Source organism: Arvicanthis niloticus, chromosome 5, assembly GCF_011762505.2.
Source record: "Arvicanthis niloticus isolate mArvNil1 chromosome 5, mArvNil1.pat.X, whole genome shotgun sequence".
In the NCBI taxonomy this organism is placed as follows: domain Eukaryota; kingdom Metazoa; phylum Chordata; class Mammalia; order Rodentia; family Muridae; genus Arvicanthis; species Arvicanthis niloticus.
In genome coordinates this window covers 66,162,761-66,190,431 of record NC_047662.1, presented here as the reverse complement: position 1 = coordinate 66,190,431, position 27,671 = coordinate 66,162,761, and the positions used below count along the sequence as shown (strand labels likewise).

Genomic DNA, 27,671 nt, shown 5'->3' with positions numbered 1-27,671 from the left:
CCTTTTCTAGCTCAAAAGGCTTCATCTTGAAAGTTCTGTGAAATAGTATAAAAATGGAAGATTTTTAATATGTTTCAAAAAATTTCAAACCATTGTCCTCAAAATAAGAATCAGAACATTATTGATAGCTTTATTATCTTTCTCTCTTTCTCTCTCTCTTTCTCTCTCTCTCTTTCTCTTTCTCTGTCTGTCTGTCTCCTCCCTCCCCCTTCCTTCTTTCCTTTCTCCCTCCTTCTCTCTGTTTATTCTGGCAGGGTATATCCTGTGTATCTCTGGCTGGCCTAGAACTAGCTATGTTGACCAGGCTGGCCTCAAACTTACAAAAATCTGCCTGTCTGTGCCTCTCACTTGGTAAGATTAAAGGTTCATGATATCATACCTAATTCTGTATTCTACTTTTGTATCGAGTTAGAGTCCCACATAACTGCCCGGGCTGGTTGTGAACTTTTTAATGAAGTGTAGGTAGCCCTCAAACTTGGAAACTTCTGCTTCAGCCTTCTTAGTCACTGGGATCACAGTCTTGTGCCGTAGTTGTAGCTTTAAAAGTACTTCTTAACCAAGATGTCTTTTTTCCTTTTAAAATTTGTTTTATGTATTACTATTTGTTGGGGCTTGTTAGTAGACATCAAAAGAAAACTTTGATGAGTCAGTGTTCTTCCATCTTTATGTGGTTGCAGGGTTTCAAACTCAGGTCTCCAGGCTTGTGTGGCAAGAGCTAGACTTGCCGAGCCAGTTCACTGTCTCTTTGCTGAATTTTCTTGCCTTCTCTAGGATCATATTCTAATGTTAATCTCAGGATAGTCTCATTTATTCTATTTTAGTCATTGCTTGAATTTGTACATTTAATATATTTGAATATTTTTAAATATTCAAATGTATGTTTAAATATTAAGCAGCATAGAAATATATATGAAGAACTTTTATGAAAAGTCTAGTAGGTTTCTTTAGTTTTGCTTTGATGTAAGAAGTAAACCTGCCGAGAAGGCAGATTGGGCTCTCAGTGGTTAAAAGATTTAGAGCGATGAGATAATAAACATCTTTGGTGAGCTAATACGTTCCTGGCAAAATCAAAGCAGAAGGTAGATGGTTCTCTTTCATGGATGTAGAAAAGTCTCCATAGGTGGGGCTGGGACTTTCAAGATGTCTGTCGTAAGAATCTCTCACCTGTGTCTGTTTGTAGTTGGGCTCCCAAGGAAATTCTTTCCTGAACTCTGTTTTGCTGTTATTTCTGTTTTGGTGGTTGAAAGTTTTGCTCACATTTTGTATTCTGGCCAAGTGTCAGCTGACAATTCTAAGAATTCACACCAAGTCCTTTAATTCTTTTATATAACGGCCCTGTTGTTGCTTGGATAGGAAGTGTCTCCAAAAAGGCTGAAGGCCTAGTCGGTGGCTGCTTCGTGAGGACTCTGACCCAATTAAAGGGTTAATCTGCTGGTGGATTTATAATTTCACATCATTATTGGGAGGGGGAGGAAGTAGGTGGCTGAGGGCGTGCGTTTGAAGGTTGTAATGTGTCTTCAGTGCTTTTAGGGTTCCCTCTGCCTCCTGGCTACTTACAATGCTTGCAGCTTCTCACACCATATCCTCTTTGCCATGACATTTCGTCTACTCTGGGCCCATGAGCAAAGAAGCCAGCTTACCTTGTTCTGAAACTATAAAACCATGCACATCTTTCTCACTTTTTAATTTAAAATTTTTAACATCTTTATTTAGTGCATGTGTGCACGCCTGTGTGCCTGTGTGTGTGTATGTGCCGTGGTGTCCTTGTGGAGGTCAGAAAACAACTTTTTTCCGACATGAGGGTTCCAGAGATTGAACTCAGACTTAGTATCAGGTGTTTTTACCCACTGAGTCATCTCACTGGTTCCTTTTTTGCTTTTAAAGTTATTTTATCGTTTGTACTTCCACTGTGAAAACAAGTGACTAATTCAGCCCCTTAGCGATCTGTTATTTCCATGTAATTGTGTTATAACAATACAACTTAATAATGACTGTAAAACTGACAACTAAGCAGTTAAAGCCTTGTGCTCATGACCATTCCTGCAGATCTTTTCCCCTGTCCCATTGCTTCTTTCCTTGTGTAATGTGAAAGCTTCTGCTTTGTGCAGTATGAGAATGATGTGACTTGAGGGATCAGTATGTATAAGTGAATGATACTGACTGTGTACCCAACAAAAGCATCTTAAGGAAGGATAGGTGGTCGTGATGATGATGATGGTGTGGGGGTGGTGATGATGATTATAATAATTATGTTTTTGTTTTCTTTTTTTGAGACAAGGTTTCTCTGTATAGCCCTGGCTGTCTGGGAACTTAACTATGTAGATCAGGCTGGCCTTGAACTCACAGAGCTCCATTCCTCTCTGCCTCCCGAGTGCTGGGTTTGAAGGCATGCACCACCATATTAGGCAAGGATGGATTTATTTTAGCTCACTGTTTAGGCTGGAAAAGGTGCAGTGCCAGGACAACTCTTGTCTGTGGTGGAGGAGCGTGAGGTTGCTTGGTCACATCTTAATGAGTCCAGAAGTGCAGGGCTTGGTTTGGAAACAGGCTGGTACATAGCCTTCAGAGCCCACTTCTTAGTGACCACTTCCTTCAGCTAGACCTTATCTCTCAAAGTTTCTGCAGCCTTCTAGAACAGCACCATCAGCTGGGGACTAAGTGTTCAAACACAGGAAGCCATGGAGGACATTTCATGTGCAAACCATGACAGTGAGTTACTTCATTTCCTACTTCTGGATCCTCAGAATCTTTAAAAATTTAGTTAGCCTATAAAATAGTGAGCTTTTTGTCTTCTTTTTACATTGGAATAATATTTATTTTTTTAACTTGGCAAAAGTATTTATTTTTTTTAACTTCTAAAAAAGTTTTTATCTATTCCTTGAAAGATTCATACATATATGTGACATGTGATGATAATATTCGCTTTTCACTCTTCCCTCTACTTTGTGTGATATCTCCCTCCTAACTTCAGGACCTCCTTTTGTACTTTTTATTTATTTACTTATTTAAAAAGATTTATTTTTATGTATATGAGTACGCTGTAGCTGTCTTCAGACACACCAGAAGAGGGCATCAGATCCCATTACAGATGGTTGTGAGCTACCATGTGGTTGCTGCGAATTGAACTCAGGACCTCTGGAAGAACAGTCAGTGCTCAGAACTGCTGAGCCACCTCACCAGCCCTGATTTATTTATTTTTAACCCTCTGAGGCCAATATGTGCTCCTGTGTGTGTTACTGTGCTGTCACCTACTAGGGTATGGACAATGGTCCAGTGGCCACACTCCTAAAGAAACGTAATTCTCCCTTCCCAAGCATCCATCTGCCTCAGTAGCCCCTCAGGTAGGGGTGGGGTCTGGGCCCTTACCCCTCCATGCTGGAAATTTTAACTGGTTTGATCCTATGGAGCTGAGTTCCTGTGTACAACAGTCATATCATGTCCAGAAGTCAATATTCTGAGGATTCATTTCCATCCTCCAGCCCTTACATCCTTCCAACTCCTCTTTTTAAATGTGTTGAGCTGTGTACTCAGTGACTTAGTCTTAGCACTTGAAACAGTAATGTGTCTGTGCCTTAACTAGTACTCACTGAAATAAGAAGCCCTTTTGTGGCTGGAGAGATGGCTTGGTAGTTCAGAGCATTTGCTGATCTTGCAGAAGACCTGGGTTCAGTTACCAGAACACATGTGTCAGCTCACATCCATCCACAGTTCTTCTGGTATATACATGGTGCACAAACATACATGGAAGAAATCATTCATAAAATATAAATAAATAAATCTTAGGTAATGAAGCCTTTTCTGACCAGCAGCACAGATCTATTGATGTATACATAAATATTTAGAAGGCAGTTTGACACCATAACCATGTAGAAAAACAGCATCAATAAGCCTATGACTTCTGTAGCCATGGGTTTTGCCTATGTTTACAGCACTAGGTGTGATTTTCCTCTTGTGGAGCAGCTTAAAATTTCAGTGAAGAGACTGGATTATTGTTACAATCACCTCCATAAATGGTATTGCCACTGTGTACCAGTTGGCACACCTTGGTTGACAGGTCAGAATTGTAACACGCAGGGTTCAATGATGTCTTTTTTCTCCCATCAGCCTGCATTGCACCTTCTAGTGCTAGGAAATCTAACCATCAAGGAGAGTTACCCAGTCATTTCAGTATTGATTTTTCTGTGCTCTGCAACCCATGTGTGGTGTCTTCAGCAATAGGGTCTTATATCTAGTTCTGTTAGAAGCCATAGCAATGGTAGTAGTTGTGTTATCTCGGGTTTCTCTGGAGCTTCTTTGACTAGTAATTTGTTGGGAAATCTCTTGGTTTTCTTTCTATTGCTGTGATAAACACTACAACCAAAGCAACTTGGGGAGGACGGGTTTATTTGGCTCACATGTGTGCATCATGTCCCAGAGTGGAGGGAAGCCAAGGTAGGAACTGGAGCTGAATGGAAACCTGGAGGCAGGAATTGAAGTAGAGACAATGGGGGAATGTTGCTTATTGGCTTGATTTCCACAAGTTGCTCAGCTTGCTGTTTTATACAACTCAGGACCACTTACCAAAGGGTGACAACACCCACAGTGGGATTGGACCTCCCACATCGGTCATTAACTTTCCCATTTCCTTATGCAGATAATTTTACCTAGGGACACGTAAGGAGATGGGAAAGTTGTGCTGAATAACCGCTCTACAGCCTTACTTCTTGTTTCTTTAGGTAGAACACCAAGAGTCTCTTCCCAGAGGGTAGGAATGAGGTAGTTTAAAGCGGGGATGGTGGGGGGAGGTCCTTCCTTTTGGGAACTAAATGATACAGGCAAACTACAAGCCTGGATCTTCACTTTCAACTCCAGACAAGGCAGGTGCTTTCTGGATCACAATAGGTTGTGCAGCGAGGGTCTTACAGCCACACGGAGCAAGGAAGTGGAGAGCAGCGAGCCACCTAGTCATTTGCTGGGCCGTGGGGCCTTGGGATACCATGCTTTACTATGACTGCCCTAGAAATTGGCCTGGACTCTGGTTTGCAGTAGGAAGTTGTTACCAGTGTTGTTAGGTTCACGGCCCTGGCCTTGGAAGCCCTAACAAGCTAGGACTAGTCACTTATGTACAGTAGGCCACTTAAACAGACAAGTAATACTAGTAAAAGCCAAAGAAAGGTATATTCTTTATGGTCTCTATGGCAGAAAGAGAAAGGGGTCTAGTGACTCCCCAGCCCATTTCGGGGTCCTGGCATTAGGGTTAGGCTTATGTTGAGGGCAAGAAGTATTTATAATTAAGTAGTTTTTCTCAGGGATGCCTACCCAACACCATTGTCTTGGCTCCAGTCTTTCTTGTCAGGTAGTCTGACAAGTTGTCAAAGCTATGTGAAATCACTTTATAGGAGACTTGTTTCCACCTTGGCTGGCATTGGGCTTCAGCCTTTTCCTTTTAGGGTGAGATTCTTGGAAAAATTCTGATATCTTGTGGAATTCCTTGTCTCAGTAGTCTGTAGTTAAAGGAAGGGTCACAAGTGAACTGTTTCTTGAAACAAATTTTTTTAGGTTTATTTTTTCTATTTTATGTTGTATGACTATTTTATATGCACGTGTGTGCAACCCATGTGTGCCTTTATCCACAGAGGTCAGAGGAAGCCATTGGATCCCCAGGAACTGGAGTTCCAAGTGGTTGTGAGCCACCATGTGGGTACTGGAAACTGAACCTGTCCAATAGCAGCGAGAGATCTTAACCACTGAGCCATCTTCCTAGCCTTGGCACTGTGTGGTTAGCATGTCTTCATTTCTGCAGGGATGCTATATGAAGAAGGTGTAGGGTATGATTTGATAAAGGGAGTGGGAAATCAAGGGGGGCGGATTAGGACAGGAACAAGCAGCTTTCTGACAAGCCCAAATAGTGCTCTGGGTTGCCATGCACGAGTCTCAGTGTGCTTTCTTCATAGTCTTCCCTTCTGTAACCCTTCCTCGTCTTTTTCCATGATAGCCCCTTCCTCCACTAAATAGTCACTGTTTTCAAGTTGTGTTTACATGTGTGTGTATGTGTGTGCAAGCACTTTACATGTGTATTTATGTATATATTCAATTCTGTGTCCCAGAGATGAGTGTAAATGTGACATTTATTGTTTTTTTGTTTCTACTATCCTTTCTTATGAATGATGCTTTAAAGAAAGATTTTATTATATGGGATTTTACCCATGTGTATGTATGTACTTGCCTGGTGTTCTCAGAGGCTGGAAGAGGGTATCAGATCTTTGGGAACTGGAGTTGTGGATAGTGGTGAGCTGCCATGAGGGTGCTAGGAGTTGAACCTGGGTCTTTTAGAAGAGTAGCAAGTATTCTTAAATGCTGAACCATCTCTCCAGCCCCTGAACCTCATTCTTAGGTTATAGCTCTGAGGGTAAGGGATTTTAGGATATACTAAGCACTGATGTAGCAATAACCACTGATGAAGCTATAGACTAAGCAGGACCGGAGAGATGTCAGCGGTGAAGTTCTTTGTTTTTATTTAGGAAATAAGCTTGCACAACTAAGTACTTGCACAAGTAAGGGGAAAAAAGACTGTCCAGGTTGGGATGGGGGAAGATAAGTTGGCCTGGCCACCTGATTTGGCTTTGCAGCTCCAGGGCAATGCTCTCACAGTTGTGAGAAGCGGCTGTGTGACAGATCACAGTGACCAGGGAGGGCCTGGTGGCCTGCACATCAGTAAGGAGATCTTGTGGTGGTGGGGGGGGGGGGGGGTCCTGACAGGATGAGATCAGCTCCAGGCACAGAGCTCCCATGGTTAAGGCTGCTCAGAAAGAGCCCAGTGTGCCAGGTCATGCTTCAGCGCACATTGTCACTGTCCTGGATAAGGCTGTTAAAGTTGTTTCTTGATGGGATTTTATTGTGTAGCAGGAAAAGATATGTATGATGTATCTGTATTTCAGAATCAGAATTCTAATTCTAACCCACAGTTTCTGTATGAAATCGGTTTAGGTGGACTATGTATTCCATACCTTTTCTTTCTTTCTTTCTTTCTTTCTTTCTTTCTTTCTTTCTTTCTTTCTTTCTTTTTTTTTTTGTATAAAAGATTCTTTAAGTCTAGAACTTGCAGAAGCTTTTCAGTGATTTTGGATTATAGAGTTTTCGCTAGTTACGATAATTGATTACTGGGCAGTAGTGGGGAAAAGGTTGTGGTAAGCCTCAGATCCAGTTTATATGTAATATAATTTAAAATGACTTAACCATAGGATATTGAATGGACTGCAGATAAATTTTATTTCCTTGTGTTCCTCAATATTCAGGAGCTTCTTTAGTTTTCTAAATATATTTCTGAAGAAAAACAAAGTATTATGATTTAGTGGCACTGTTATTAACATTCTTGCTAAAATATACCCTGAAGAGACGGTTATTTGTTTTTAAAAAAGCAACTGTTAGCCGAAGTCAAAAAATTGGACCCGTAAGAAAGCATGCTAGCTCTAGGCTTCCTGTCTTCTCCCCTTTCCCAGCCTCTGGATGTAAGTCCAGCCTCTAAGGATTCAGACTCAGGAGCTCCCTCACCAGACCATTTCTTTCCTTACATGATTCTTCTGGGCTGAGCTGTTTGAACTGTCAGACCCAGCTTCTCTGTATCAGATTGCCAACAGAAGGGCATTTCTCCTCATTTCAGTGATCTTAGGTTTTCAACTTTTTAAAAGGATTTATTGATTTTTATTTTATGTGTCTGGGTGTTCTTGCCTGTGTGTGTGTGTCTTGGCACCATGTGCACATAGTGCCTATAGAGACCAGAAGAGGTGTCAGGTCTTCTGGAATGAGGCTTACCAGTGGTTGACAACTATTGTGTGGGTGCTGGGAACTGGACTCAGGTTCTCTGCAGGGGCAACACGTGCTTTTTTCCCCCAATAAGTTTATTTGTCCATTTATTTATTTATTTATTTATTTATTTATTTATTCATTCACTTTACATCCTGATCACCACCACTCTGCCCCTCCCCCATTTCCTCCCAGTACCCTCATCCCTCTCTCACCTTCATTTCTGAGAAAGGTGAGATTCCCTCTCCCACTGAGGCCAGCCAAGACAGCCCAGTTAGAGCACAGGATCACAGGCAGGCAACAGAGTGAGGGTAAGCGCTCACCCCAGTGTAACAGGTGTTTTTACCTGCTGAGCTGTCTCTCTAACACCAATCCTAGGTTTTGAATTTTAAAAAATGGCAGAAATGCTGCATATATTTAATTTTGCATCGATTAGATAAACATTATTTTTTAATTGAAATATTGATCTTTTAAACTTGTACATAGTTTATAGAGTAAAATAGTATTGCAAGACTGTGAGAACAGCAACTTGATGCCTGTGTCCTACTTCTGGCATTCTTTCATGTATGGCCATTGCTTGGTTCATACTGTTGTTTGTGCTGATGTTAACTTTATATTTTATTTTTAAAAAGATTGTAACTTATTGTAAAAAGGTTTTATTTTTAAGTGTGTGTGTGTGTGTGTGTGTGAGAGAGAGAGAGAGAGAGAGAGAGAGAGAGAGAGAGAGAAAAAGAGAGAGAGAGAGAGGGAGGGTAGAGGCCAGAAGATGATGCTGACCCCCTGGAGCTGCAGTTTTAGACAGTTAGAAGACACCCGGGGTGGGTGCTGGGAATGAAACTTGTTTTCTTGCAGGTACTCTTCGCTGCTGAACCATGTCTCCAGCCCCCAACTTTAGATTTTAAAATAGCATGCGTATTCTGCCATGGCTTTGCGTCTACTTTAGATATTTTACGGTAGCCTCCACTGATTGGCCTCTTCTGTCTGCTTCTCTCACACATTGTCCTGTTCCTTCCTGCTCCTCCTCCCAGAGTGATTCTCTGGAGTTTAGCACTTCCTACACCAATTTCTGGTAACTTGTCTTTACTTCTTTATAGCAATCTTAGCATCTGTTTTGGTTTTTATTGTTGCCACATGCTTTGCTCATGTAATCGCTCCATAGAGAGAGCCAGCGAGCTGCTGAATGAACAGCTTAAAGCAGTTCATTGTTAGCTCATGAGTGGGATTGCTTGTGACTACACAGCCCAACACACAATGAGGTTGCTTGATTAAGCAAACATTGCAGTATTCATTTATTGTTATTTTAGTTTATAATTAGAGATAAGGTCTCTTGTACATGGCTTTGGCTGATCTGGAACCTGCTATGTAGATCAGCCTGGCTTTGAACTGACAGATACCTACCTGCCTCTGCCTCCTAAGTGCTGGGAATAAAAAGGCAGGCACCATCTAGCCTGGCTATTTTTAAGTTAACTTAATGTTTGTTGTTTTCTATTTGCATGTGTCTGTGTGAGGGTATGCCATGTAAATGTGTGTGGTTTTTTAAAGCAAGATCTCAAATGTTCTATTTATCAAATGAAAACTAAGGAGCCAGAAGCTGTGAAAGCCTGAGCTCAGAGAGGCAGAGAAAGGAGCCCGCTGACCTCCCGGCTTCACCCATGTCCCGGAAGAAAAAAGCTCCTTCTCCTCTATGCAGCCTTAAATACACAACCCTCAACGCAACGACCCTCCTTTCTCTTTCCTGGGTTTTCTTACGTTCACTCCCGGTCAACTGGTTGCTTCTTCTGCCTCTTGACTTATTTTCGCTCTTGTTTACAGAAGATCTTGGGTTAAAGGTGTGTTCTGGGGCTGAACCACACCACAGGAAGAAACAGCTTTTTCCAGTTCACAGTCTCAGGGTTCACAGGGTGACCAAATACCCTGCAACAAATGTGGATGCTTGTGGAGACTAGAAGAGGGTGCCAGGGAGTTTCAGGTGGTGATGAGCTAGCTGATGTCAGACCTTCTGGGAGGGCAGCAAGCACCTCCTCTACACTGAGTCGTTTCTCTAGCCACTGGGCATTCTTAACGTTTAACAGACCTGTAATTCTGTTGTATTGTGTTTTTTTTCTAAGGCGTCCCTCTGGGGCCTTTCAGTCCCCTCCATCTGGCTTTTCAGATTTCCTGTATGTACCCATCTTAGCACCTTTCTTTAACATCCTCCTTGGAATTCCATTGAGAGCCCCCTGATTTCTAATCTCTTGCCCCTCATTCCATTGGCTGCATTGTAAAGCAGCTTCTTGGAGAACTCTCATGTCAGGGGTGTGCAGGCACACTCTGAACATGGCCTTTTGTCTTTACCTCCTTTTCATAGATCAGCTGGTTATTCAGTCAGTTCAAGTGTTGGGCACTTGGTAGTCATTTGATTCCTGATCTTTTGTTCATGCTCTATGGTTTTCTCTGGAAACTCATCTGCATCTGAAATCAGAGGCAAATGGCCCTTTACTTTATAATACATGCTTGTAGAGACTTACTCTATAATACACAATAAAATAATAATATGTATGACTTCTGTACTCTGTGGATGCTCCTCTGGATCCAGTATTCAGTAATCTCTAGATCCTTGGCCTGCTGGAAGTTGTTTTAGTCTGGGACTTTGACCATTTACATGTTGGGATTCTTCAGTTGACTTTCTGATTTGCATATCTTTTCCTCTTTGATTAATTTAAAATTTTTTATTATTTATTATTTTAGTTTTATTTATTTTACCCCCCAGCTTCTCCCTTCTCTCCCCTAGTCCCTTGCCCCTCTACCATCCCTCCATCCAGTCCTCCATTTCTTTTCAGAGAAGGGCTGGCCTCGATGGATATCAGCCAGCTAAGACATATCAAGTTGTAGTTATGACTAGGCACCTCCTCTTATATTAAGGCTAGACAAGGCGACCCAGTAGGGGGAAAGGGTCCCAAAGGCAGGCAACAGAGTCACAGACAGCCCCTGCTCCCACTGTTAGGAGTCCACAAGAAGATCAAGCTAGACAATGGTGACATATGTGATGAGGGCTTAGGCCAGTCCCATATAAGCTCCCTGGTTGGTGGTTCAGTCTCCGTGAGCCCCTGTGGTCCTAGGCTAGTTGATACTGTAGGTTTTCTCTCCGTGTACTTGATCCCTCTGGTTCCTACAGTCCTTTCTTTCCCTTTTCTGCAGGATTCCCCAAGCAGCTGGCTGTGGGTCTCTGCATCTGTTTCCATCAGTTGATGGGTGGAGCCTCTCTGATGACAGTTGGGTTAGGCACCAATCTATGAGCATCGCAGAATATCATTAGGAATCAGTTCATTGACTTTTTTTTCCAGTTGTGTTTGGGTCTACCCTATATCCAGCTTCTGGTTCCTGGCCACCCAGACAGTGTCATGGGTGGGCTCCCACTCATGACATTGATCTCAAGCTGGACAGGTCATTAGTTGGCCACTACCACAATTTCTGTGCCACCTTTACCCCCTAAAAATCTTGTATGCAGGACAAATTATAGGTCAAAGGTTATGTGGCTGGGTTGGTTGTCCCAATCCCTCCACTAGGTACAGCAGATGACCTATTCAGGCTCCATACATCCCATTGCTTGGAGTCTTAGTTAAGGTCACCTTCATCGATTCCTGGGAGTTTCCATTGCTATAGGTTTCTAACTTGTCCCAGATATACCTACCCCTACCCCCAGTTCCAGTTGTCTTTCCTAGTACTCCATCCTTCTATTCTCCCCACCCTCCAGTCCCCTCCCTCATCCACCTGTGATGTCTCTTCTGTTTCCCCTTCCTGGTGCCCCTCCCTCCACATATCTTTTCTTTACTTTGATTTGTTTTCATTGTTTTGTTCTACTTTCCAAGATGTTATAAGTGTAGCAAATAAATTTTCTATACACGTTTATTAGGTTTAGCTAATTTACTTTGGAATATCTCTGGTTCAAAAAACAACATGCAACACTTGTTTGCATTTGCAGCCTGAGGGGGGAAAAAGTCTATTCGGAGTATGGGCAAGTGTCATAAACTATTAGCTTCTTATTTTTCCTTTAGCCTGAGTGCATGGTGATTTTGTCATAGCGTCATCGTAGTCTCCCATGTTATAGCTCAAAATGGAAGAGTTGGCTCTCCTGGAGTGACAGGGATGATCTCAGTGACAGTAATGGGATTAATGTTATTCATATGCATGTGAACTTCCAAAGTGCAACACTTATGAGCTGCCTTCCTTTATACGTACACATGAGCGTACACAGCTGAGTGGGGTGGATCTTTCCCATAGTCTCAGCACTTGGCAGCATACAGAGGAGCATCACTGTGAGCTTAAGGCAGCACATTAGCTTACAAGACGAGCTCCAGGACAATATAAGCTAAACATCGAGACTCTTCCTAAAAAAGAAAACAAAACAAAATCAATGTAAACACAGTTCAATACCAGCCCGAATATTTAAATAGTAAAGCAGATGTTTTTGTTTGTAAAGATATTTATGTGTCCTTGTTGTAACACAGTCCAAGAATGGAGTCATGTGAGACTTCTGAGTGCTTGTGAGAAACTCTAATGAGTCTGTGATCTTAGTGTCTTCAAATCACAGAATTATTCTTCGATTGTGTCTTCATGCTCCTCCCAGGTGTAGCAGATAGGAGTGAGTTTTCTTCAGCTGTTGTTCATCAGATGTCTCCATGGAAACATGTTTTGCCACCTGTGGCTTGTTCTTGTGGTTGAACACCTTACTCAGGTGTCTCTTCTTAACCCCCAGAATAGCAGTTGCGTGATGCTCTGAATAAAGTCGGCTACGGTACGAGACCTTTGTCCGACACCTTTCTAGGCCCCACTCTCCCAGGCTCACACTGCCAACTACAGCAGTAAACATGTCCTCAAAGTAAATGAAGTTTATTTTGTTTTTTTTTTTTTCCTTTTTTAAATTTTCTGTACATCAGATCTGTCCCATTTGGAGGAATAAAAACATTTGCTTCATTTCTGCTGTATGTCAATAACCTTATCACTAATTTTAAGATAATTTTCTTGGGGGTTCGGAAGACTCAGTGACTCAGTCAGTAAGAGCACATGCTCAGTAAGTATGAGAAGCTGAGTTTGTATTCCCATCACCCACGTAGGAGGTCAGAGATGGCTAGCCAGCCAAAACCAATGAGCTTCTGGGTCAGTGAGTGATTGTCGGAGGACATGCTGTCCCACTCTTGCCTCTGTGAGCTCACAGGTGTGTTCATTTGCTTCCTCATGAGCTTGTAACACATGCACTCCAGTGCTCATACACACACACAGACACACACACACACACACACACACACACACACGTACACAAACACACACATTATCACTTTTGAGGCAGTTTCTGAGCTGACTGAATTGAGATGGGTGGATTTTGTTCATCAAAGATAACACTGAGACTTCATCAGTACTATTCTAGTCTCTTTGCTTATTTCCTTGGACACAATACAGATATCTACTGCCAAAGGGAAAGTGTTAGTCCCTTAAAGTCTTTCATTCAAGAGTGCATAAATCCTTTAATTTGAAAAAAGGAAAAATGGGCATTAAGAAGCCTTTTGGCATATAAACATAAGACACAGAACATCACCGACTTGTGTGAAAGAGAAGTACATTTGAAAAACCTGCTCTGACATTTTTAACTTTTCAGATTAGAAAGAGAATATTTCTCCCAAAACAAGAAACTAAATGAAGAGATCGAAGAACAGAAGAAAGTAATTATAGATCTTTCAAAGAGACTCCAATATAATGAAAAAAGTTGCGGTGAGCTACAGGAGGAACTTGTGATGGTAAGGATAAAGATAAAACCCCTATGGCAATGGCTTTATTGGGCCATATTTGATGTGAAGCAAGTTTATCGCCCCCCACCCCCCCATGTATCATGAGATGATAGTGTGAAAGTAATTTCAGTGACATTGTTAGAAATTTCAAACTGGAAGTACTGATTTCATCAAATATATACATAATAAAAAACTATCTTGAAGCAGTTGGGAGAAGCCGTCTGAATTAATACCTATTCTGAATTACAGAATATTTTATAATGTATTCAAGGGTTATTATTTTTCCTTTCTTATTGAAATGCATAGAACTAGGCGGAGGATAGTCAGGACTTAACCAACAGATTTGATAATTTTAGTGACTTCATTTTCTAATCATTTTGCACATTTTCATTACATTACATAAACATCTAATCAAATTGATTAGTGTGAGTATGTAATTTTTTCATTCTACAATACTGATATGTTTTTGTGAACTACCCTTTGTTTGAAAAGTGCCAGTGTCTCTCTGTCACATTAGAATCCATCCAGCTTCTTATCATATCATCCAGGTCTCTTCATGTTAAGCCTGTTAATTTGTCAGACTTCTGCTGGCTCTTTAACACGTTTTCATAATTCTTACTTTTCAGATTATATTCTTGTCCTCATGTTGACTAAAATGCTCTTTGTTGTTCATTAACAAATGCCTGTGTATCCTGTAAGGTTTGCTGGGAACCACAGTGGGGGAGAAGGCATAGCTGGTAGTAACACCGTACTTCCTCAATCCCTGTCTCAGCACGCACACCTCCTCAGAGGCTTGGCTTCCCACTCAGTTATGTCCCGCAGCTCTCAGAGATTTTATACTGAGGAGAATGGATATTATATTTCCTTTTCAAAAAGGTAAAGAAAAGGTTTATTAAGAATTAGTGACCAAATCAATGCTTCCAAAAAGAAGGTAATTATGAGATTAAATTAAAACTCTTTGGCATTTAAACATATTTTTGAGACTTAAAAGAAATTGTGTGTGTATGGGTTTCGGCCTGAATGTATGCGTATGCTCTACATCCATATAACCTTTGAGGAGGACCGTAAAGGGTGTTTGATCCTCTGGAACTGGAACTAGAGACAGTTGGGAGCCATCATGTAGGTGCTGGGAGTCGCACCAAGGCTCACCGGAGAGCAGCAGTGCTCTTAACCTCTGGGTCATCTCTCCAGTATTCAAATGTCCCAACATTATATATATTCTGTCTTCATCATGAGATGGTCAGTATCCTCGGATTAGGGGGTAACTTTGCTTGCCTTGTGAATCATTTGTCATATGAATGTGGGATTTGGAAAGTTAAGACATTCATTGAGATAGGAAACACAGATATTATGGACTGTTCTATCCCACCCCCCACATGATTTGTATTTAAACTCTTGCATCCTAGGCAAGCACTTGTCCACTGAGCTGGGTTTTGTGCATGCCCTGGTTCTTAACTCTTAGTTCAAAAGGATGGGTAGGTGGAGAAGAATATCCTAGGGTGGTTGAGCTGATTGCTGCCTTTGGTCTGCTTGCTTACTCAACATTGTTCCATGGTTTGGAAGGTGGGTCAGAGGGTAGGGGGTGCAGAGTTCAGAGTTCAGATGTTATCTCTGATCTAAGTTGCACAGTTTCTCTTAGTTCTGGCCTGGAGCTCTAATAACTAGATTTTAAAAAGCAAGATTTAACTTAATTCACTAGAGTTGATGGGTGTTTTGTGATTAAAAAATGTACTTGGTTGCAATAGATTTTTATTTTAGTTTTACATGTTGGTGGATAGTCTAGGGCAAGTTGCAGCTCATTAGAAACCTTTGTTTGCTTGGCATTCTTCTTGGTAAACACTATTGTTTTGCTAAGGGTGCTGAGAATTGTAGACCAGTTGTTTCTTTGGAGCTTGATAGGTTACTATCAAGCACTAAAAGCAGCTGCAGAACTAATGAGATGTTAAAAAAAAATTTACTGGCTTGCCACCTAAGCGATATACTGTTTCAGGTTATGTGGTTCAAATTAATAATGTTTTCTCTTCTTCCCGCTCTCAAATCTTTTGTATCTTATTTTTATTGTTATTTTAAAGTTAGCACACAGTGCCGAGTTTCTGTCTGTGTTATTCTTTTCGTGTTATTCTTTTCTATTGCTATAATTAAATACTCTAACAAATGAGATGAGGGAGTCATGGTAGCAGGGCTTGAGGGAGTTGGTCACATTTCATCTGCAGTGAGGAAGCAGAGTGATGACTGCCTGGGATAAGCAGGAGGCAGCCCAGGGAGTAGTACACCCTAGTGGGCGGGTCTTCCTACCCTAGGGGGACACACAGGACTGGGCGGATCTTCCTATCCCAGCTGACACACCCCAGTGGGCGGGCCTTCCCACCCCAGCTGACACACCCCAGTGGTCAGGCCTTCTCATTCCAGCTGAACCTTATCCTTCATCACTTTAGCAAGCTGATAGTCAGATTAACCATCGTAATTTCATTTTGGCATTTTCATGCATATGTCATTTTGTCTTTTTCTTCTGTCTCACTCTTTTCATCTCTTTACTTCTTTTTCCTTTCCTGTTACCTTTCTCTTTCAACTTTAAATTTCTGTTGTTGGTAATTTCTGTATCCTGAGGCTTGAACCCTTGAACCCTTAAGTGTTAGTCAAGTGCTGTACCACTTGAGTTTATATCCCCAGCCCTGATGCTTTTTGTGTTTTCTGCTTCTTTTAAAGTTTCCTTTTAATACTGTCGTGTGTGTGTGTGTGTGTGTGTGTGTGTGTGTGTGTGTGTGTGGGTCAGAGGACAGCTTTTGGATGTTGGTTGTTTGCTTCCATTGTGGGTTCTTGGGAGTCAAACTCCTGAGAGTCAGGCTGGGGCAGCTGCTCTCTCCCTTGAGCCATTGTGCTGACCCTGGTTAAAATCACTGTTCTGTGTTTCTTTATCTAACTGTATTAGAAAACTTAAATATAATTTACTGACAAATTAATTGAATGAAAATTCTATTGTTAATAAGTATATTTTTATTTCAACAAAGTTATTAATTTATTGTATTTTCTAAATTTTATTGCTGTATTCTTTTGAGTTTCTTATTCCTCTGTCATTGCTGTCAGTAAATCTTGATACTCTGATAATAAAAAAAAAAGTCAGGAAGCTGAAAGCTAGTGGATCTTTGTATTATTTGTTTCTGTTAATGCGGTTCATTTTCACAGTTGAGCACACACATATAGATGCATGGGATGCATCCTGATGATGCTCATCCTACCCTTGCGTGTTTCCTTCCCCATTGCCGTCAACCCCACTCTCCTTATAAGGGCCTCGCCATGTCTTTTGTTTAGTCCTGTGACTCAGTTTAACCAGGCCTGTCCACATGGATGCGAGTGTGGAGCTATCCTTTGGAACACTGGGCTCAGCAGTAGCTACACAATTGAAAGACAGTTACTCTCTCTCTTCCAGCATTTCTAAGTAGCCAATCCATCCCAATGGAGGAATAGGTCTCCAGGAGCCCCTCCTCCATCTGACTGACTGTTGACAGGCCTAGTCAAAATTTATCAGTCTAGGTGCACGAAAGTGTCCTTCCTGTGAGTTCTTGATTGCAATGGCCATGTCATGCCTATAGGATAGCATTTTATAGCTCGCCTGTCTATCATCCAGCTCTTACTTTCTTTCTGCCCCCACTACTGCAGTGTACTTCCAGACATAAAATTGGTGGGGTCAGTGTCCTCGGGTTGGACACTAAACAGTCACTTATTCTTAGCATTTTGACCAGATTCTGTTTACAACCATTCACTGCAAAAAGAAACTCTGATCATGGCCAAAGACAGCACACAATATTTAAAATATTTATTAGTTATCAATTTAATAAAATGAGAGCAGTAAGTTTCCCTCAGGACCCATGACCTTCCCAGATAAGAGTTTTTGACTGGGTTTATGAAAGCAGACATGAATTCTCTTCTCTGCTTGGATCTCGAATCCAGTCAGAAGATAGTTTGTTATCTCTTTTCCAAGTTAGTTTGAACTTGATACAACCTAGCTACACCTTCGAAGGGAGTGTATCTGGGAAGGAATGATCAGCTTAGACTGGCCCTTGGGCCTATCTGTGGGGATTATCTTGAGTTTTAATTGATGTAGGAAGACCCAGCCCACTGTGAGTGACACTGTCCCCTGGGAAGGGGTTCTAGGGCTGTAAGAAAGCTACCTAGGGATGAGCAAGCTGGCCAGCAAGCAGCATTCCTCCATGGATTCTGCTTAAGTCCTTGCCCCAGCTTCCCTCAGAGAGATACAGTAACCTGAAATCTGAAACAAACCCTTTCCTCTTCCATATTGATTTTGGTCAGAGTGCTTTATCACAGCAACACAGATGAAAGTAGAAAACTCCCTTAAGCCAAGCCACTACTGTACCAGTGAGCACATCTTGCCTAGCAGGCTGTTACTGTAGCACTCAAGATCTGCAGCTGGGTAAAACTGTGGGTGAGTGTCCTCCCCTTATAGCCAGCACTGCACATTCAGGGACTATGTACAATAGCCAGCAGGGAGGGAGTTTCCAGTTTGGTTCCATATTGGTTTTTCTATGTCCTGCAATCAGTGTGCATGGTGACTTCAGCATCAGGTATTCCCTTCTAATCCTGTGGGCAACCGAGAGCAATTGCAGTAGTCTATACAGCTTGGGGGATTCTGAGCCCTCCTTGACCAACAGCTGCTGCTGGGGTTTTCATGTCCTCACTCATGGCTTCTGGGACTGGAATTATCCACCCATATAGCTGGTCTTTTGCTACTTTGTGGGTTCTTTTTTTCTTCCTCATTTATCCACTCTCTTCTTCCACTCTTCCAACCCCCTAACATTAGATAGGAGAGACAAAAGGACAGAGGGGAGAGGAAGTGATTTATCTTCAGACTGCTTCCTGCTGATCAGGGTCTTCAAGTTCCTTGGGGCACAGGAAGTTTGATCTTCCCTGTCAGGTTATCTAATTTCTTCTTCTTCTTGTTTCTTCTTTGTGCATGACTACTTAACAAACAGCAACCAATAGCATCCAACCACCAGCCAGACACCTGTAGCCTGTTAACTCTCAGGGCCCTAGCGTTTATATACCCTCTGAAGATTCCCCAGAATCTCTAACAGACACACACTCTCAGAATCTCACACACTCACAGAAACTGCAGCTGGCAAAATCACACCCCTGCTAGAGCACCAGGCAAATCATAGTCAGCTGCTGTGGTCAGTCTGAAGCAGCTCTATATCCCAAACCTAGGATTAAAACAAACAAACAAACAAAAAACATTCTTATAATATTTATGTGTTTTTAAAAGAAACCAAAATTGTCACCACCACTATGATTTCTCTGTTTCCTATTATGGTAAAATATATGAGTATAAACTTTTGTTTTTTAATTTGCCAAGCTGTGACTGTTTATTAACTGACCAGATTACAAAAATACCAGGGGCGACACCTTAGTTCATCCGTCTAATAAGCCTGTTGATCTGGTCTTCCCTGTTGCCAGCATCTCCACCTTCTACAAAGTGAGTTGTCTTTTTCTTCATTCCACCTCATGGGGAAGATAATTTGAAAGGCCACAGGAAGTTATTTGCTTCCTTGAAGCGTTTCCCAACTGTATAGATCTCATGAATTAGATCCTCCATGCAGATGATGCCAAATTTACCCAGAGACTGAGTGATCAAGGAATTGACTGTCAAAGCAATCCGCTTCTTACTGATTTTGCCGTAGCCCCGCTTGTAGATAAAAGCTCGTTGACGGACTTCAGGTTGGGGTACTCCCATGCAATGTACGGTTCCACAATCCTCAGCATGTTAATTGAAGCCTTGTTGAGCTTAACAAAGGTGCCACTGAAAATCTGTTGAAGGCGAAGAAGCTGCAATACCTTGCGGACCTTTGGGCTTACTCCATCGATACCTCGGATTCTGATGACAAACGCCAGTTTTGGTTCTGCAGGCACATAGAAGTTGCCAGCTTTCCTTGCCATCCTGGCCATGCGAATCTCAGTCTGGTACATCTGCCTGGACTCCTTGTGATAGTGCTTTCCCTTCTCATAGATGAGCTTCCTCCTTGCCTTTCAAAGTGTCTTCCTCAGGGGCTTCACCTTCAACTCTGCGAAATTCCTTCGCTTTTTCTTAAGGGTTTCTGGCACAGCAGGAACCTTTTTCTTAAGAGTTTTTGGCACAGCGGGAACCTTTTTCTTAAGGGTTTCTGGTGCACCAGCAACCTTCTTCTTCTTCTTCTCTGGAACAGCCTCCATGGTTCCAGCCGGAAAAGGAGATGAATATAAACTTTATATTATTAGCCTTTTGTAGTGCAAAGTTATCTACATATATTTCTACATACTTTTTTATTGATTTTGTTCTCAACAGACCAAGGCAAGGTGCTAGGTGACACCTGGTTGGATCGACTGCCTTCAGTAAGGTGGACGGGCAGCCAAGCTGGTGTCTGACATCAACCTCTGCTTCCACATGTACAGATGCCCACACCTACGCAGGTGTGCGCACATGCACACCACCCCCCAAAATAGGGAAAAGAAAACAAAAATGAAAATATCAAATTAAAAATCTAAGGCCACAAAATAGGAATTTTATGTTGTTATATCTTAAAACCCTGGGTGATGCTTTGAATTAATACTTTTTCTTATGAAGAGAATTTGACTCATGAAGAAACTTTTACCTCTTGCTTTTTTGGCTTATTCATTTTGGGAGCAAAGTTGTTCCCATGGTCCTCTGTAATCTTTCTGAAATTTATTTTAATCGTCGGCATTTTGACTTTATAGGATATAAACGTGCAGCGTAAGCCTCTCATGGCTGGTTCATTCTTCATATCAACAGTATGTTTCTAGTTTAGGTCCTGTTCAGGACTATTATTCACGTCTTAGTCTTAATTTTCTCTGCTGTATTGGAAGAGAAAAATTAAATCCATTTATTTTATTTAATTAACTAATTTCCTCATTAGTTTCAGTGAAGTCATGGTACTAGTCATAAGATACAAGGGCTTCAGGAAGTCTTGAAGCAAAAAATAATACTGTGTAACCTGGCACAGCATAGACCAAGATTTAGAACTGAAAGATAATCTAGAGATAACTTAGCCCAGGATACACCTAGTATTAGTAAACCACCCACAAAGAATTTGCTTCTCTGTTTCAAGACATATAACATAAATATAGAACATATTTTTGGAAAATACAAACTGCGTAATGCCAAAGGTTTTTTTTTTTTTTTTTTTTTTTTTTCTGGTCAGGGCATCACTATGTAGTTCTGGTTGGCCTAGAATCACTATGTAGACCAGGCTGGCTTTAAATGCACAGTGATCTGCCTGCCTCTCAAGTGCTGGGATCAAAGGTGTGTACCCCATTCCCAGCCCCCCCCTTTTGAATTTTAAAAGCTTTATTTAACAGTTATAAACCTAGGTGAATTTAATTACACTGAAATTTTTATTCATTGTCTGGTTAGTAAATTATTGGCTTATTGGGACTCTTAATGCCACAAAACTGAGTTTCTACACAATACTTAAAGGGTGCAGAAAACTAGATTCATATTCACATGAACATGGGACATGAATCTTGAAAGAATTTGCCTTTAAAATATATTGATCAAGGGGATGGAGCGAGCCATTAAGAGTGTCTGCTGCTCTTTCAGAGGGGAGGAGTCAGTTCTTCATGGAGCAGCTCACAGCTTCCTGTAGTTCTGCCTCCTATGGCTTCTACGCCTCCTCCTGGAAGACATGTGCACTATCCCTGCTCCTTCAACAAAGAAAATATGCTAGCAAGGGAAAAAACCTTACATTTTTACATTTAAAAAGCTGTACCTTTTGATTTCAAAATCCATGAATTGAACAATCAGCTAAACTGTATTTCTAGCATAAGCTGCTTAGCAATTTTGCTTATTAAAACCAGCCGGAAGCTCAGCAGCTGCAGCAGGTCTGTCAGACAAAGCTGGATTTTGATACTCTCTTCTTTTGAAATAGGGGAGCTTTCATTTTCAATTTGCTATTATTATGACTTGCCTGGTGCTTTCTTCAGTGAAATTTCCCTAAGTCCATCATTTCTTGAGATTTGTTCTCCTGCTACTCAGTAATATTTAGTCAGAGCTCTAGGAGAGACCACATATTGAAAAGGGAATTCTAGTTCTCAGGGAATTTTGCTGAAAAGAATGCTGTATTGTCTGAAGAACTTATGATTGAAAAGTCATGTGAACATCTTCTATGCTTTGGGGACTTAACTTACTGCATAACAACAAAGATTGCTCTCATTAGACAGAATTTTGGAAGTGCTTTTTGATTGTTAATGCTTTGTGGCAAAGTTAATGTTCTTTGATAATATTTTTGCTTCAAATGTTCTAAAGCATTTTTAAAAAAATTTTTTTGGGGCATGTTCAAAACTAATGGATTAACGAATATTTTATTGGAAAAATGTGATAAAAATTATTGATTGCTCTTGTTCACAGAGAAAAATAGTAATAATACCATGAGCGCTGTTTTAGCTCACGTAGCTATCACCATCTCTCTGATTGACACTGTTAAGTAGTGTCAACCAGAGAGAGAGAGAGAGAGAGAGAGAGAGAGAGAGAGAGAGAGAGAGAGACAGAGAGATTTTGATTTATATGAAGGCCCTGTAATGACTTGTATATGAAGTAACCCTTGAAAGATTTGAAATATTAAATTATTGGTCCCTGGGTAGTAGATCCAATCATTGAGAAGCAATAGAATCATGAAAGCTCTAATTTAATTAACCGACCAATCTGTTGATGGACTCATAATTTGATGACATTATTGGGAAGTGGTAGAAACTTTTGAAGTGAGGTTCTGTTAGAGAAAGTAGGTCACTAGGGCATAATCTTTGGGAGACAAGATTATGTTTGTTCCAGACCTCTCTGTCTATATTCTGTGCTTGCCTATGGCGTCGAGGTGGACATCCTCTTTTAACATATGCTGGAGATAAAGTATTCAAATGTATGAGCCTATATATGGAGGCCATTCTCATTCCAAACAGTATACCACAAGAGAGAGCTTGTATGTGTTTCTGTTTCTGTCATCTTGCTGAATAGAATAGCTTCCAGATCCATCTATTTTCTGCAAAGTTCGTAGCTTTTCTAGATTTATTTATTTTTTTACTATTTTTAAGTATGTGCATGTATGCCTGTGTGCGTGCGTGCGTGCGTGCGTGCGTGTGTGTGTGTGTGTGTGTGTGCGTGTGTGTGTGGCCAGTGTTCATAGAGACCAGAGGCAACAGATTCTTGTGTGGGACTGAAAGTACAGGCAGTTGTGTGCATAGGGTGCCCAGAGCCTAAGGTTAGACCCTCTAGAAGAATATTTTGTGCTTTTAACTACTGAGCTGCCTCTCCAGTCTCCAGTTTCATTTTTCTCTACAGTTGAGCAAAATCCTGTTGTTTGTGTGTACCTTGTTTTCAGTAACCACTCGTCTGCTGATGGACATCCAGGATGCTCCTATGTCTTTGCTATTGTGGCTAGCGCGGCACTAAATATGGACGTGCAATGTCTCTGTGGTAGGGTATAGTCCTTTGGGTGTATACACCAGAGGGATATGGTGGGATCATTTGATAGTTCTAGCTTTGGTTTTTCAAGAAACCTTCATGTTTACTTTCATAATGGCTGTGCCAACTTACGTACCTACCAGCAGTAGATAAGGCTCACTTTTGAGTTAATATCTGTTAGCCGTTGTTATTGGTTTTCTTGATAATAGCTCTTCTGACAGAGTGAGATAAAGTCTCAGTGGTTTTTTAAAAAATACTTATTTACCTATGTTTATAAGTATTTTGCCTACACATATTTCTGTGTACCACTTACTTGTGCGTCTGGTGTCCATGGAGGCCAGAAGGGGACATCTAATCCCCTGGGACTAGAGTTACAGCTGGTTGTATGCTGCCATTTTGGTGCTTCACTGTAGCCTGGATTCTCTGGAAGAGCAGTCAGTGCTCTTAACTGCTGAGCCATCACTCCAGCCCCTTGAAGTAGATTTTTATTTATTTATTTATTTTTTTACATTTTTATTACATTTATTTATTTGTATATGTATACACACATTCATGCCACAGTGAGTATGTGAGATGTGCCATTTCACCAGCCCATAATGATTTTCCCCCTTATTTTCTTCTTGCTTCGACCCAAAGGTTTTATTTATTTACTCATTATATGTAAATACACTGTAGCTGTCTTCACACACCCCTTAAGAGGGCATCAGATCTCATCACGGATGGTTATGAGCCACCATGTGGTTGCTGGGATTTGAACTCATGACCTCTGGAAGAGCAATCAGTGCTCTTAACCACTGAGCCATCTTACCAGCCCCCTGAAGTAGATTTTTAAAAAAGTATTTTTAAAAAAGATTTCTTAGAGTCAAGGCTCCTAAATCTTAGGAGAACTCCTCAGACTGTTAAAGACAGTCAGCTGAAGCCATGCCAGTGCCCCTTACCTTCATCCCTGAAGATTTATGGTGAGATCCATCTTCAAACATTGCTGGTAAAGGAAAAGTACTAGATCATATTATGCGAGGTAACCCAGACCCAGAAAACAAACATCTCATGTTATCTCTCATCTGAGCTTCCTAGCTCCAAATAGTCAGATGCAAGTGTAATCTTCAGATGGAGACTGTTACAGAAGACACAACCAAAGTGCAGAGCTGTGCATCCTAGTTCCCACTGATACATCTACAACATAACTCCTGCACCTAAGCCTCAGGGATCATTTCAGAAGAGGGGATGGAAAGACTGACAGAGCCATAGGAGCAGGGAGTTTGCTGTTAGATTGTGTCTCTGAGGAATGTCAGAAGCTACACTTATGAAGTCTTGTTAACATGGCTGCCTAAATATGAGCTGAACAAGGCTGACGTCAAAAGCCATGCTAACGTGGATGGGAAAGCTCAGGAGGCCTCAGCCCTACATAAAGAACTGCAGGTAACTAAGGACTGCTGAGAGTGGGAGAAAGAGTCTTCTCCAGGGAAGAGCACACTGATTTGTTATCCAGTACCAAACGGTTAGTACTGCAATTACACATGCACACACACACACGCACATGCACACACACACATACACACACATATACACACACTCATATTTTTATATAGATGTAACAGTATACAGACTGAGCAGATGTATTTATGTATTTAGGAACACACATATTATGTAACAACAGATAATGAAAAAGGAGTCTGTGAATTTGAAAGGGCAATGAGAAGCATATGGGAAGGTCTAGTAAGAGGAAAGGAGAAAATGATGTAGTTATGATCTCAAAAATAAAAGGAATAGTTAAAGATTTTTTTTTTTATTTTTTTGACAAAGATCATTACAGAAAACCAATCAAATGCAGAGTTGTGAAAGCCAGTCGCAGCAGATACACCTATAACACAGCTCCTGTACCTTGAAGTTGTTTTAGTATGCGCTTCCCTGAAGGCTGAGGGGGATAAACACTTTAAAAATATTTATTGGCCACTTGTGTTTCTTCTTTCAAGAACTGTCTGTCCATGAGCCCATTTAATTTTGAAATCACACAGATCCACCTGCCACTACCTCCAGAGTCCTGGGATTAAAGGCTTGCTCTGCTCTGCCCAGTCTTGATATTTAATTTTTGCAGGAAAGAACACATTTTGGAGATGGATTGAACTGAGTTTCAGTGCCATTCCCATGTCATAGCAGCTGCGTGACCTATAGTGATTATTTCTGCGATCTGTTTGCTCATTTGTAAAATAGCACTAACAATTTTTATCATGCAGAGGTTTTAATGAATATTAAATACAATATATATATATCAATCATTATAATGGAGAATAAAATATTGTGCACATAACAAGCACTTGGACCTACAGTGATATCAATCAAAATAGACTTTGGAATAAAAATGTTGCTATAGGTACATAGGCATATCTTACAATGACAGGGTAGGGTCAGTGTATCATGAAAAGCTAACACACACACACATACACACACACAGAGAGAGAGAGAGGGGGAGAGAGAGAGAGAGAGAGAGAGAGAGAGAGAGAGAGAGAGAGATTAATATAGTTCCAAAATAAGCGAAGCAGTCTGACCTGATTGAATGTGGAAATAGCATTATTCGTGCAGATCCCAGCACACTACTCTCTATAGTGAGTAGCCCATTCAGCCCAAGTAGGAAGAATACCAACAAATACAAGATTCAGCAAAACTATAAACAAACTTGACCTTACAGATGTCTGTGGAGCCATATCTGTCAGTGCTACAGCACACTCTTTTCAAGTATAAACATAACTTTTGTGTATAGATTGTAGTAGTCTAGGCTATGAAAAAGTTAATACATTTAAAAGGATAAATACAAAGTGAACTGAGGCTATAGCTCAGTACTGAATGCTAATCCAGCATGCACAAACTCTAGGTTCAATCCCTAGTACTGCCAAAAGAAAAAAAAAAATAAAGGAAAAATTATACAAAGCCTCTGAATAGGATAGAACTCAATTAGAACTTAATTATAGAAGACAGTATGAGGAAATTAGCAAAGATGAAATATTAGTGAACACACTGCAAGTAGCTAGTGGGTTTAAAAGAAATCACAAATGAATTAAAAAATACTTTGAAAACACAGCAAACTTTATAGGGTAGTAGTGTTGTGCTTAGGAAGGGTGTTAAGAAAAAACCATTTTCAAATCAGGGACCTAGCATCCTACCCTAGAGACTTGCATCTAATTTGAGACAAGTGGAGAAAGTAACAAAGGGGAAAGAAAGAGATTAAAAATAGAGAAAATGAACCAAAAGTTGTTTATTTGAAAACATAGCTAAATTGGCAATGTGTGGACAGAGTTGTCAAGGAAAAAAGGAGGATCTGAATTACTGAACCACAGAGAAAATATAAATAAAAATAATTATAAGATAATACCTGGAATACCTGTTTGCTAACAAGCTAGATAATTTAGTTAAAATAGGCAATTTTCTGGGAAGATGGAAACTACCAAAATAATTTAAAAAGAGATAGAAAACCAAGTAAGATATTTAAAATTTTAATTAGGAAAAAAATCCTAAAATGAAAAGCACAAGCTATATTGCTTCACTGGTAAATTCTAACCATTTAAGAAGATTTAATATAGATTCTCTAAAAAATCAGAGAGAAAACACTTTGTATTTCATTGTGTGGTTAGTGATATCACACTGGTAAGCAACACAGGAACAGACACAAGAAAGCCACATACAGTAGCCTTTTAAATACAGCTGGTAAAATTCTCAGCATGAGTCCAGCAAGCACAAGTTTTAGCAGGAAAAAAAAAAGAGGGAATTTTATACTACAATCCAGTGGAATTTATCCTTGAAATGTAAGTCCAGCAGACCACTATGTCTTAGGGTCCTTTCTATCCCACGAAAAAGAAGCTAGTTGATTGCATCATTTATTTATCTATCTATCATTTTAGAAACTAGGTGCTGGCCTGGTGCTAAATATATATTGGTGAGGGCAAAAAATAATCCCCTCTTCATGAGGTTTCTTTGAGCTACACACGTTGAAAATAAGTGTTACCATGATAGGTGCCGTGAAGCCCGTGATAAAGGTAGTCGGCATAGCCAGGGTCTGAAGATAACTTTTCTGGAGTGGTAATTGAGTTAAGGCCTGAATGTGGAATCATGATATTATATACAATAGCCCCTGACCCAGTTTTTGTGGTGCTGTGGATTGAACCCAGGACACTAGGCAAGCACTATATCCATCCCTAACCATCAGGAGCTCACTATTAGCTGTGGTTAATGGTTTTAGTTATCTGAGACTGACTATAGTCTAAGAATATTGAATGGAAGATTCTGGAAATGAAGAGCCCCTAAGTTTGAATTAGGTCTTCTGAATAGAATGGTGATTCCCACATCCTGCTGCCCAGGACACACGAGGCACCCATGTTGTATACACTAATTGCCTGTTAATCATTAACATCCCCAGGGACCAGGTGGGGTCATCCTAATGTCACAGATTCTTGTGTTTAGGTAACCCTTATTTTATTTAATAATTTCCCAAGCATAAGAGTAGTGATACTGACAATTCAGATAGCTCCCCACTCCAAAAAGCTTCAAACTACAATCGTTTAAGTAAAAAATGAAGGCTGAGTAAGATATTTTGGAAAAAATAGCTATATTGGTATTTTTAGAATAGTACCTATGATTATAATAGTTCTAGCTTACCTATTTCTATTAACCTCTTG

General features: G+C 40.7%; 1 protein-coding gene and 1 pseudogene across 11 annotated transcripts in view; one reads left to right on the top strand and one right to left on the bottom strand.

Annotated features, from left to right (window-relative positions):
- Window positions 1–27,671, top strand: part of Ccdc171 (coiled-coil domain containing 171) — a 310,848-nt gene that overhangs the window by 66,313 nt on the left and 216,864 nt on the right. For 10 of the 11 annotated variants that reach the window (XM_076934712.1, XM_076934713.1, XM_034504096.2 and 7 more), the window contains one exon: window positions 13,415–13,553. The exons of the other annotated variant lie outside the window; for it this stretch is intronic. In XM_076934712.1, the coding sequence (XP_076790827.1) occupies window positions 13,415–13,553 (139 nt within the window). The remainder of the gene's footprint in view (window positions 1–13,414; window positions 13,554–27,671) is intronic. 11 annotated transcript variants of the gene reach the window in all.
- LOC117709622 (large ribosomal subunit protein uL30 pseudogene) lies at window positions 18,897–19,781 on the bottom strand (annotated as a pseudogene).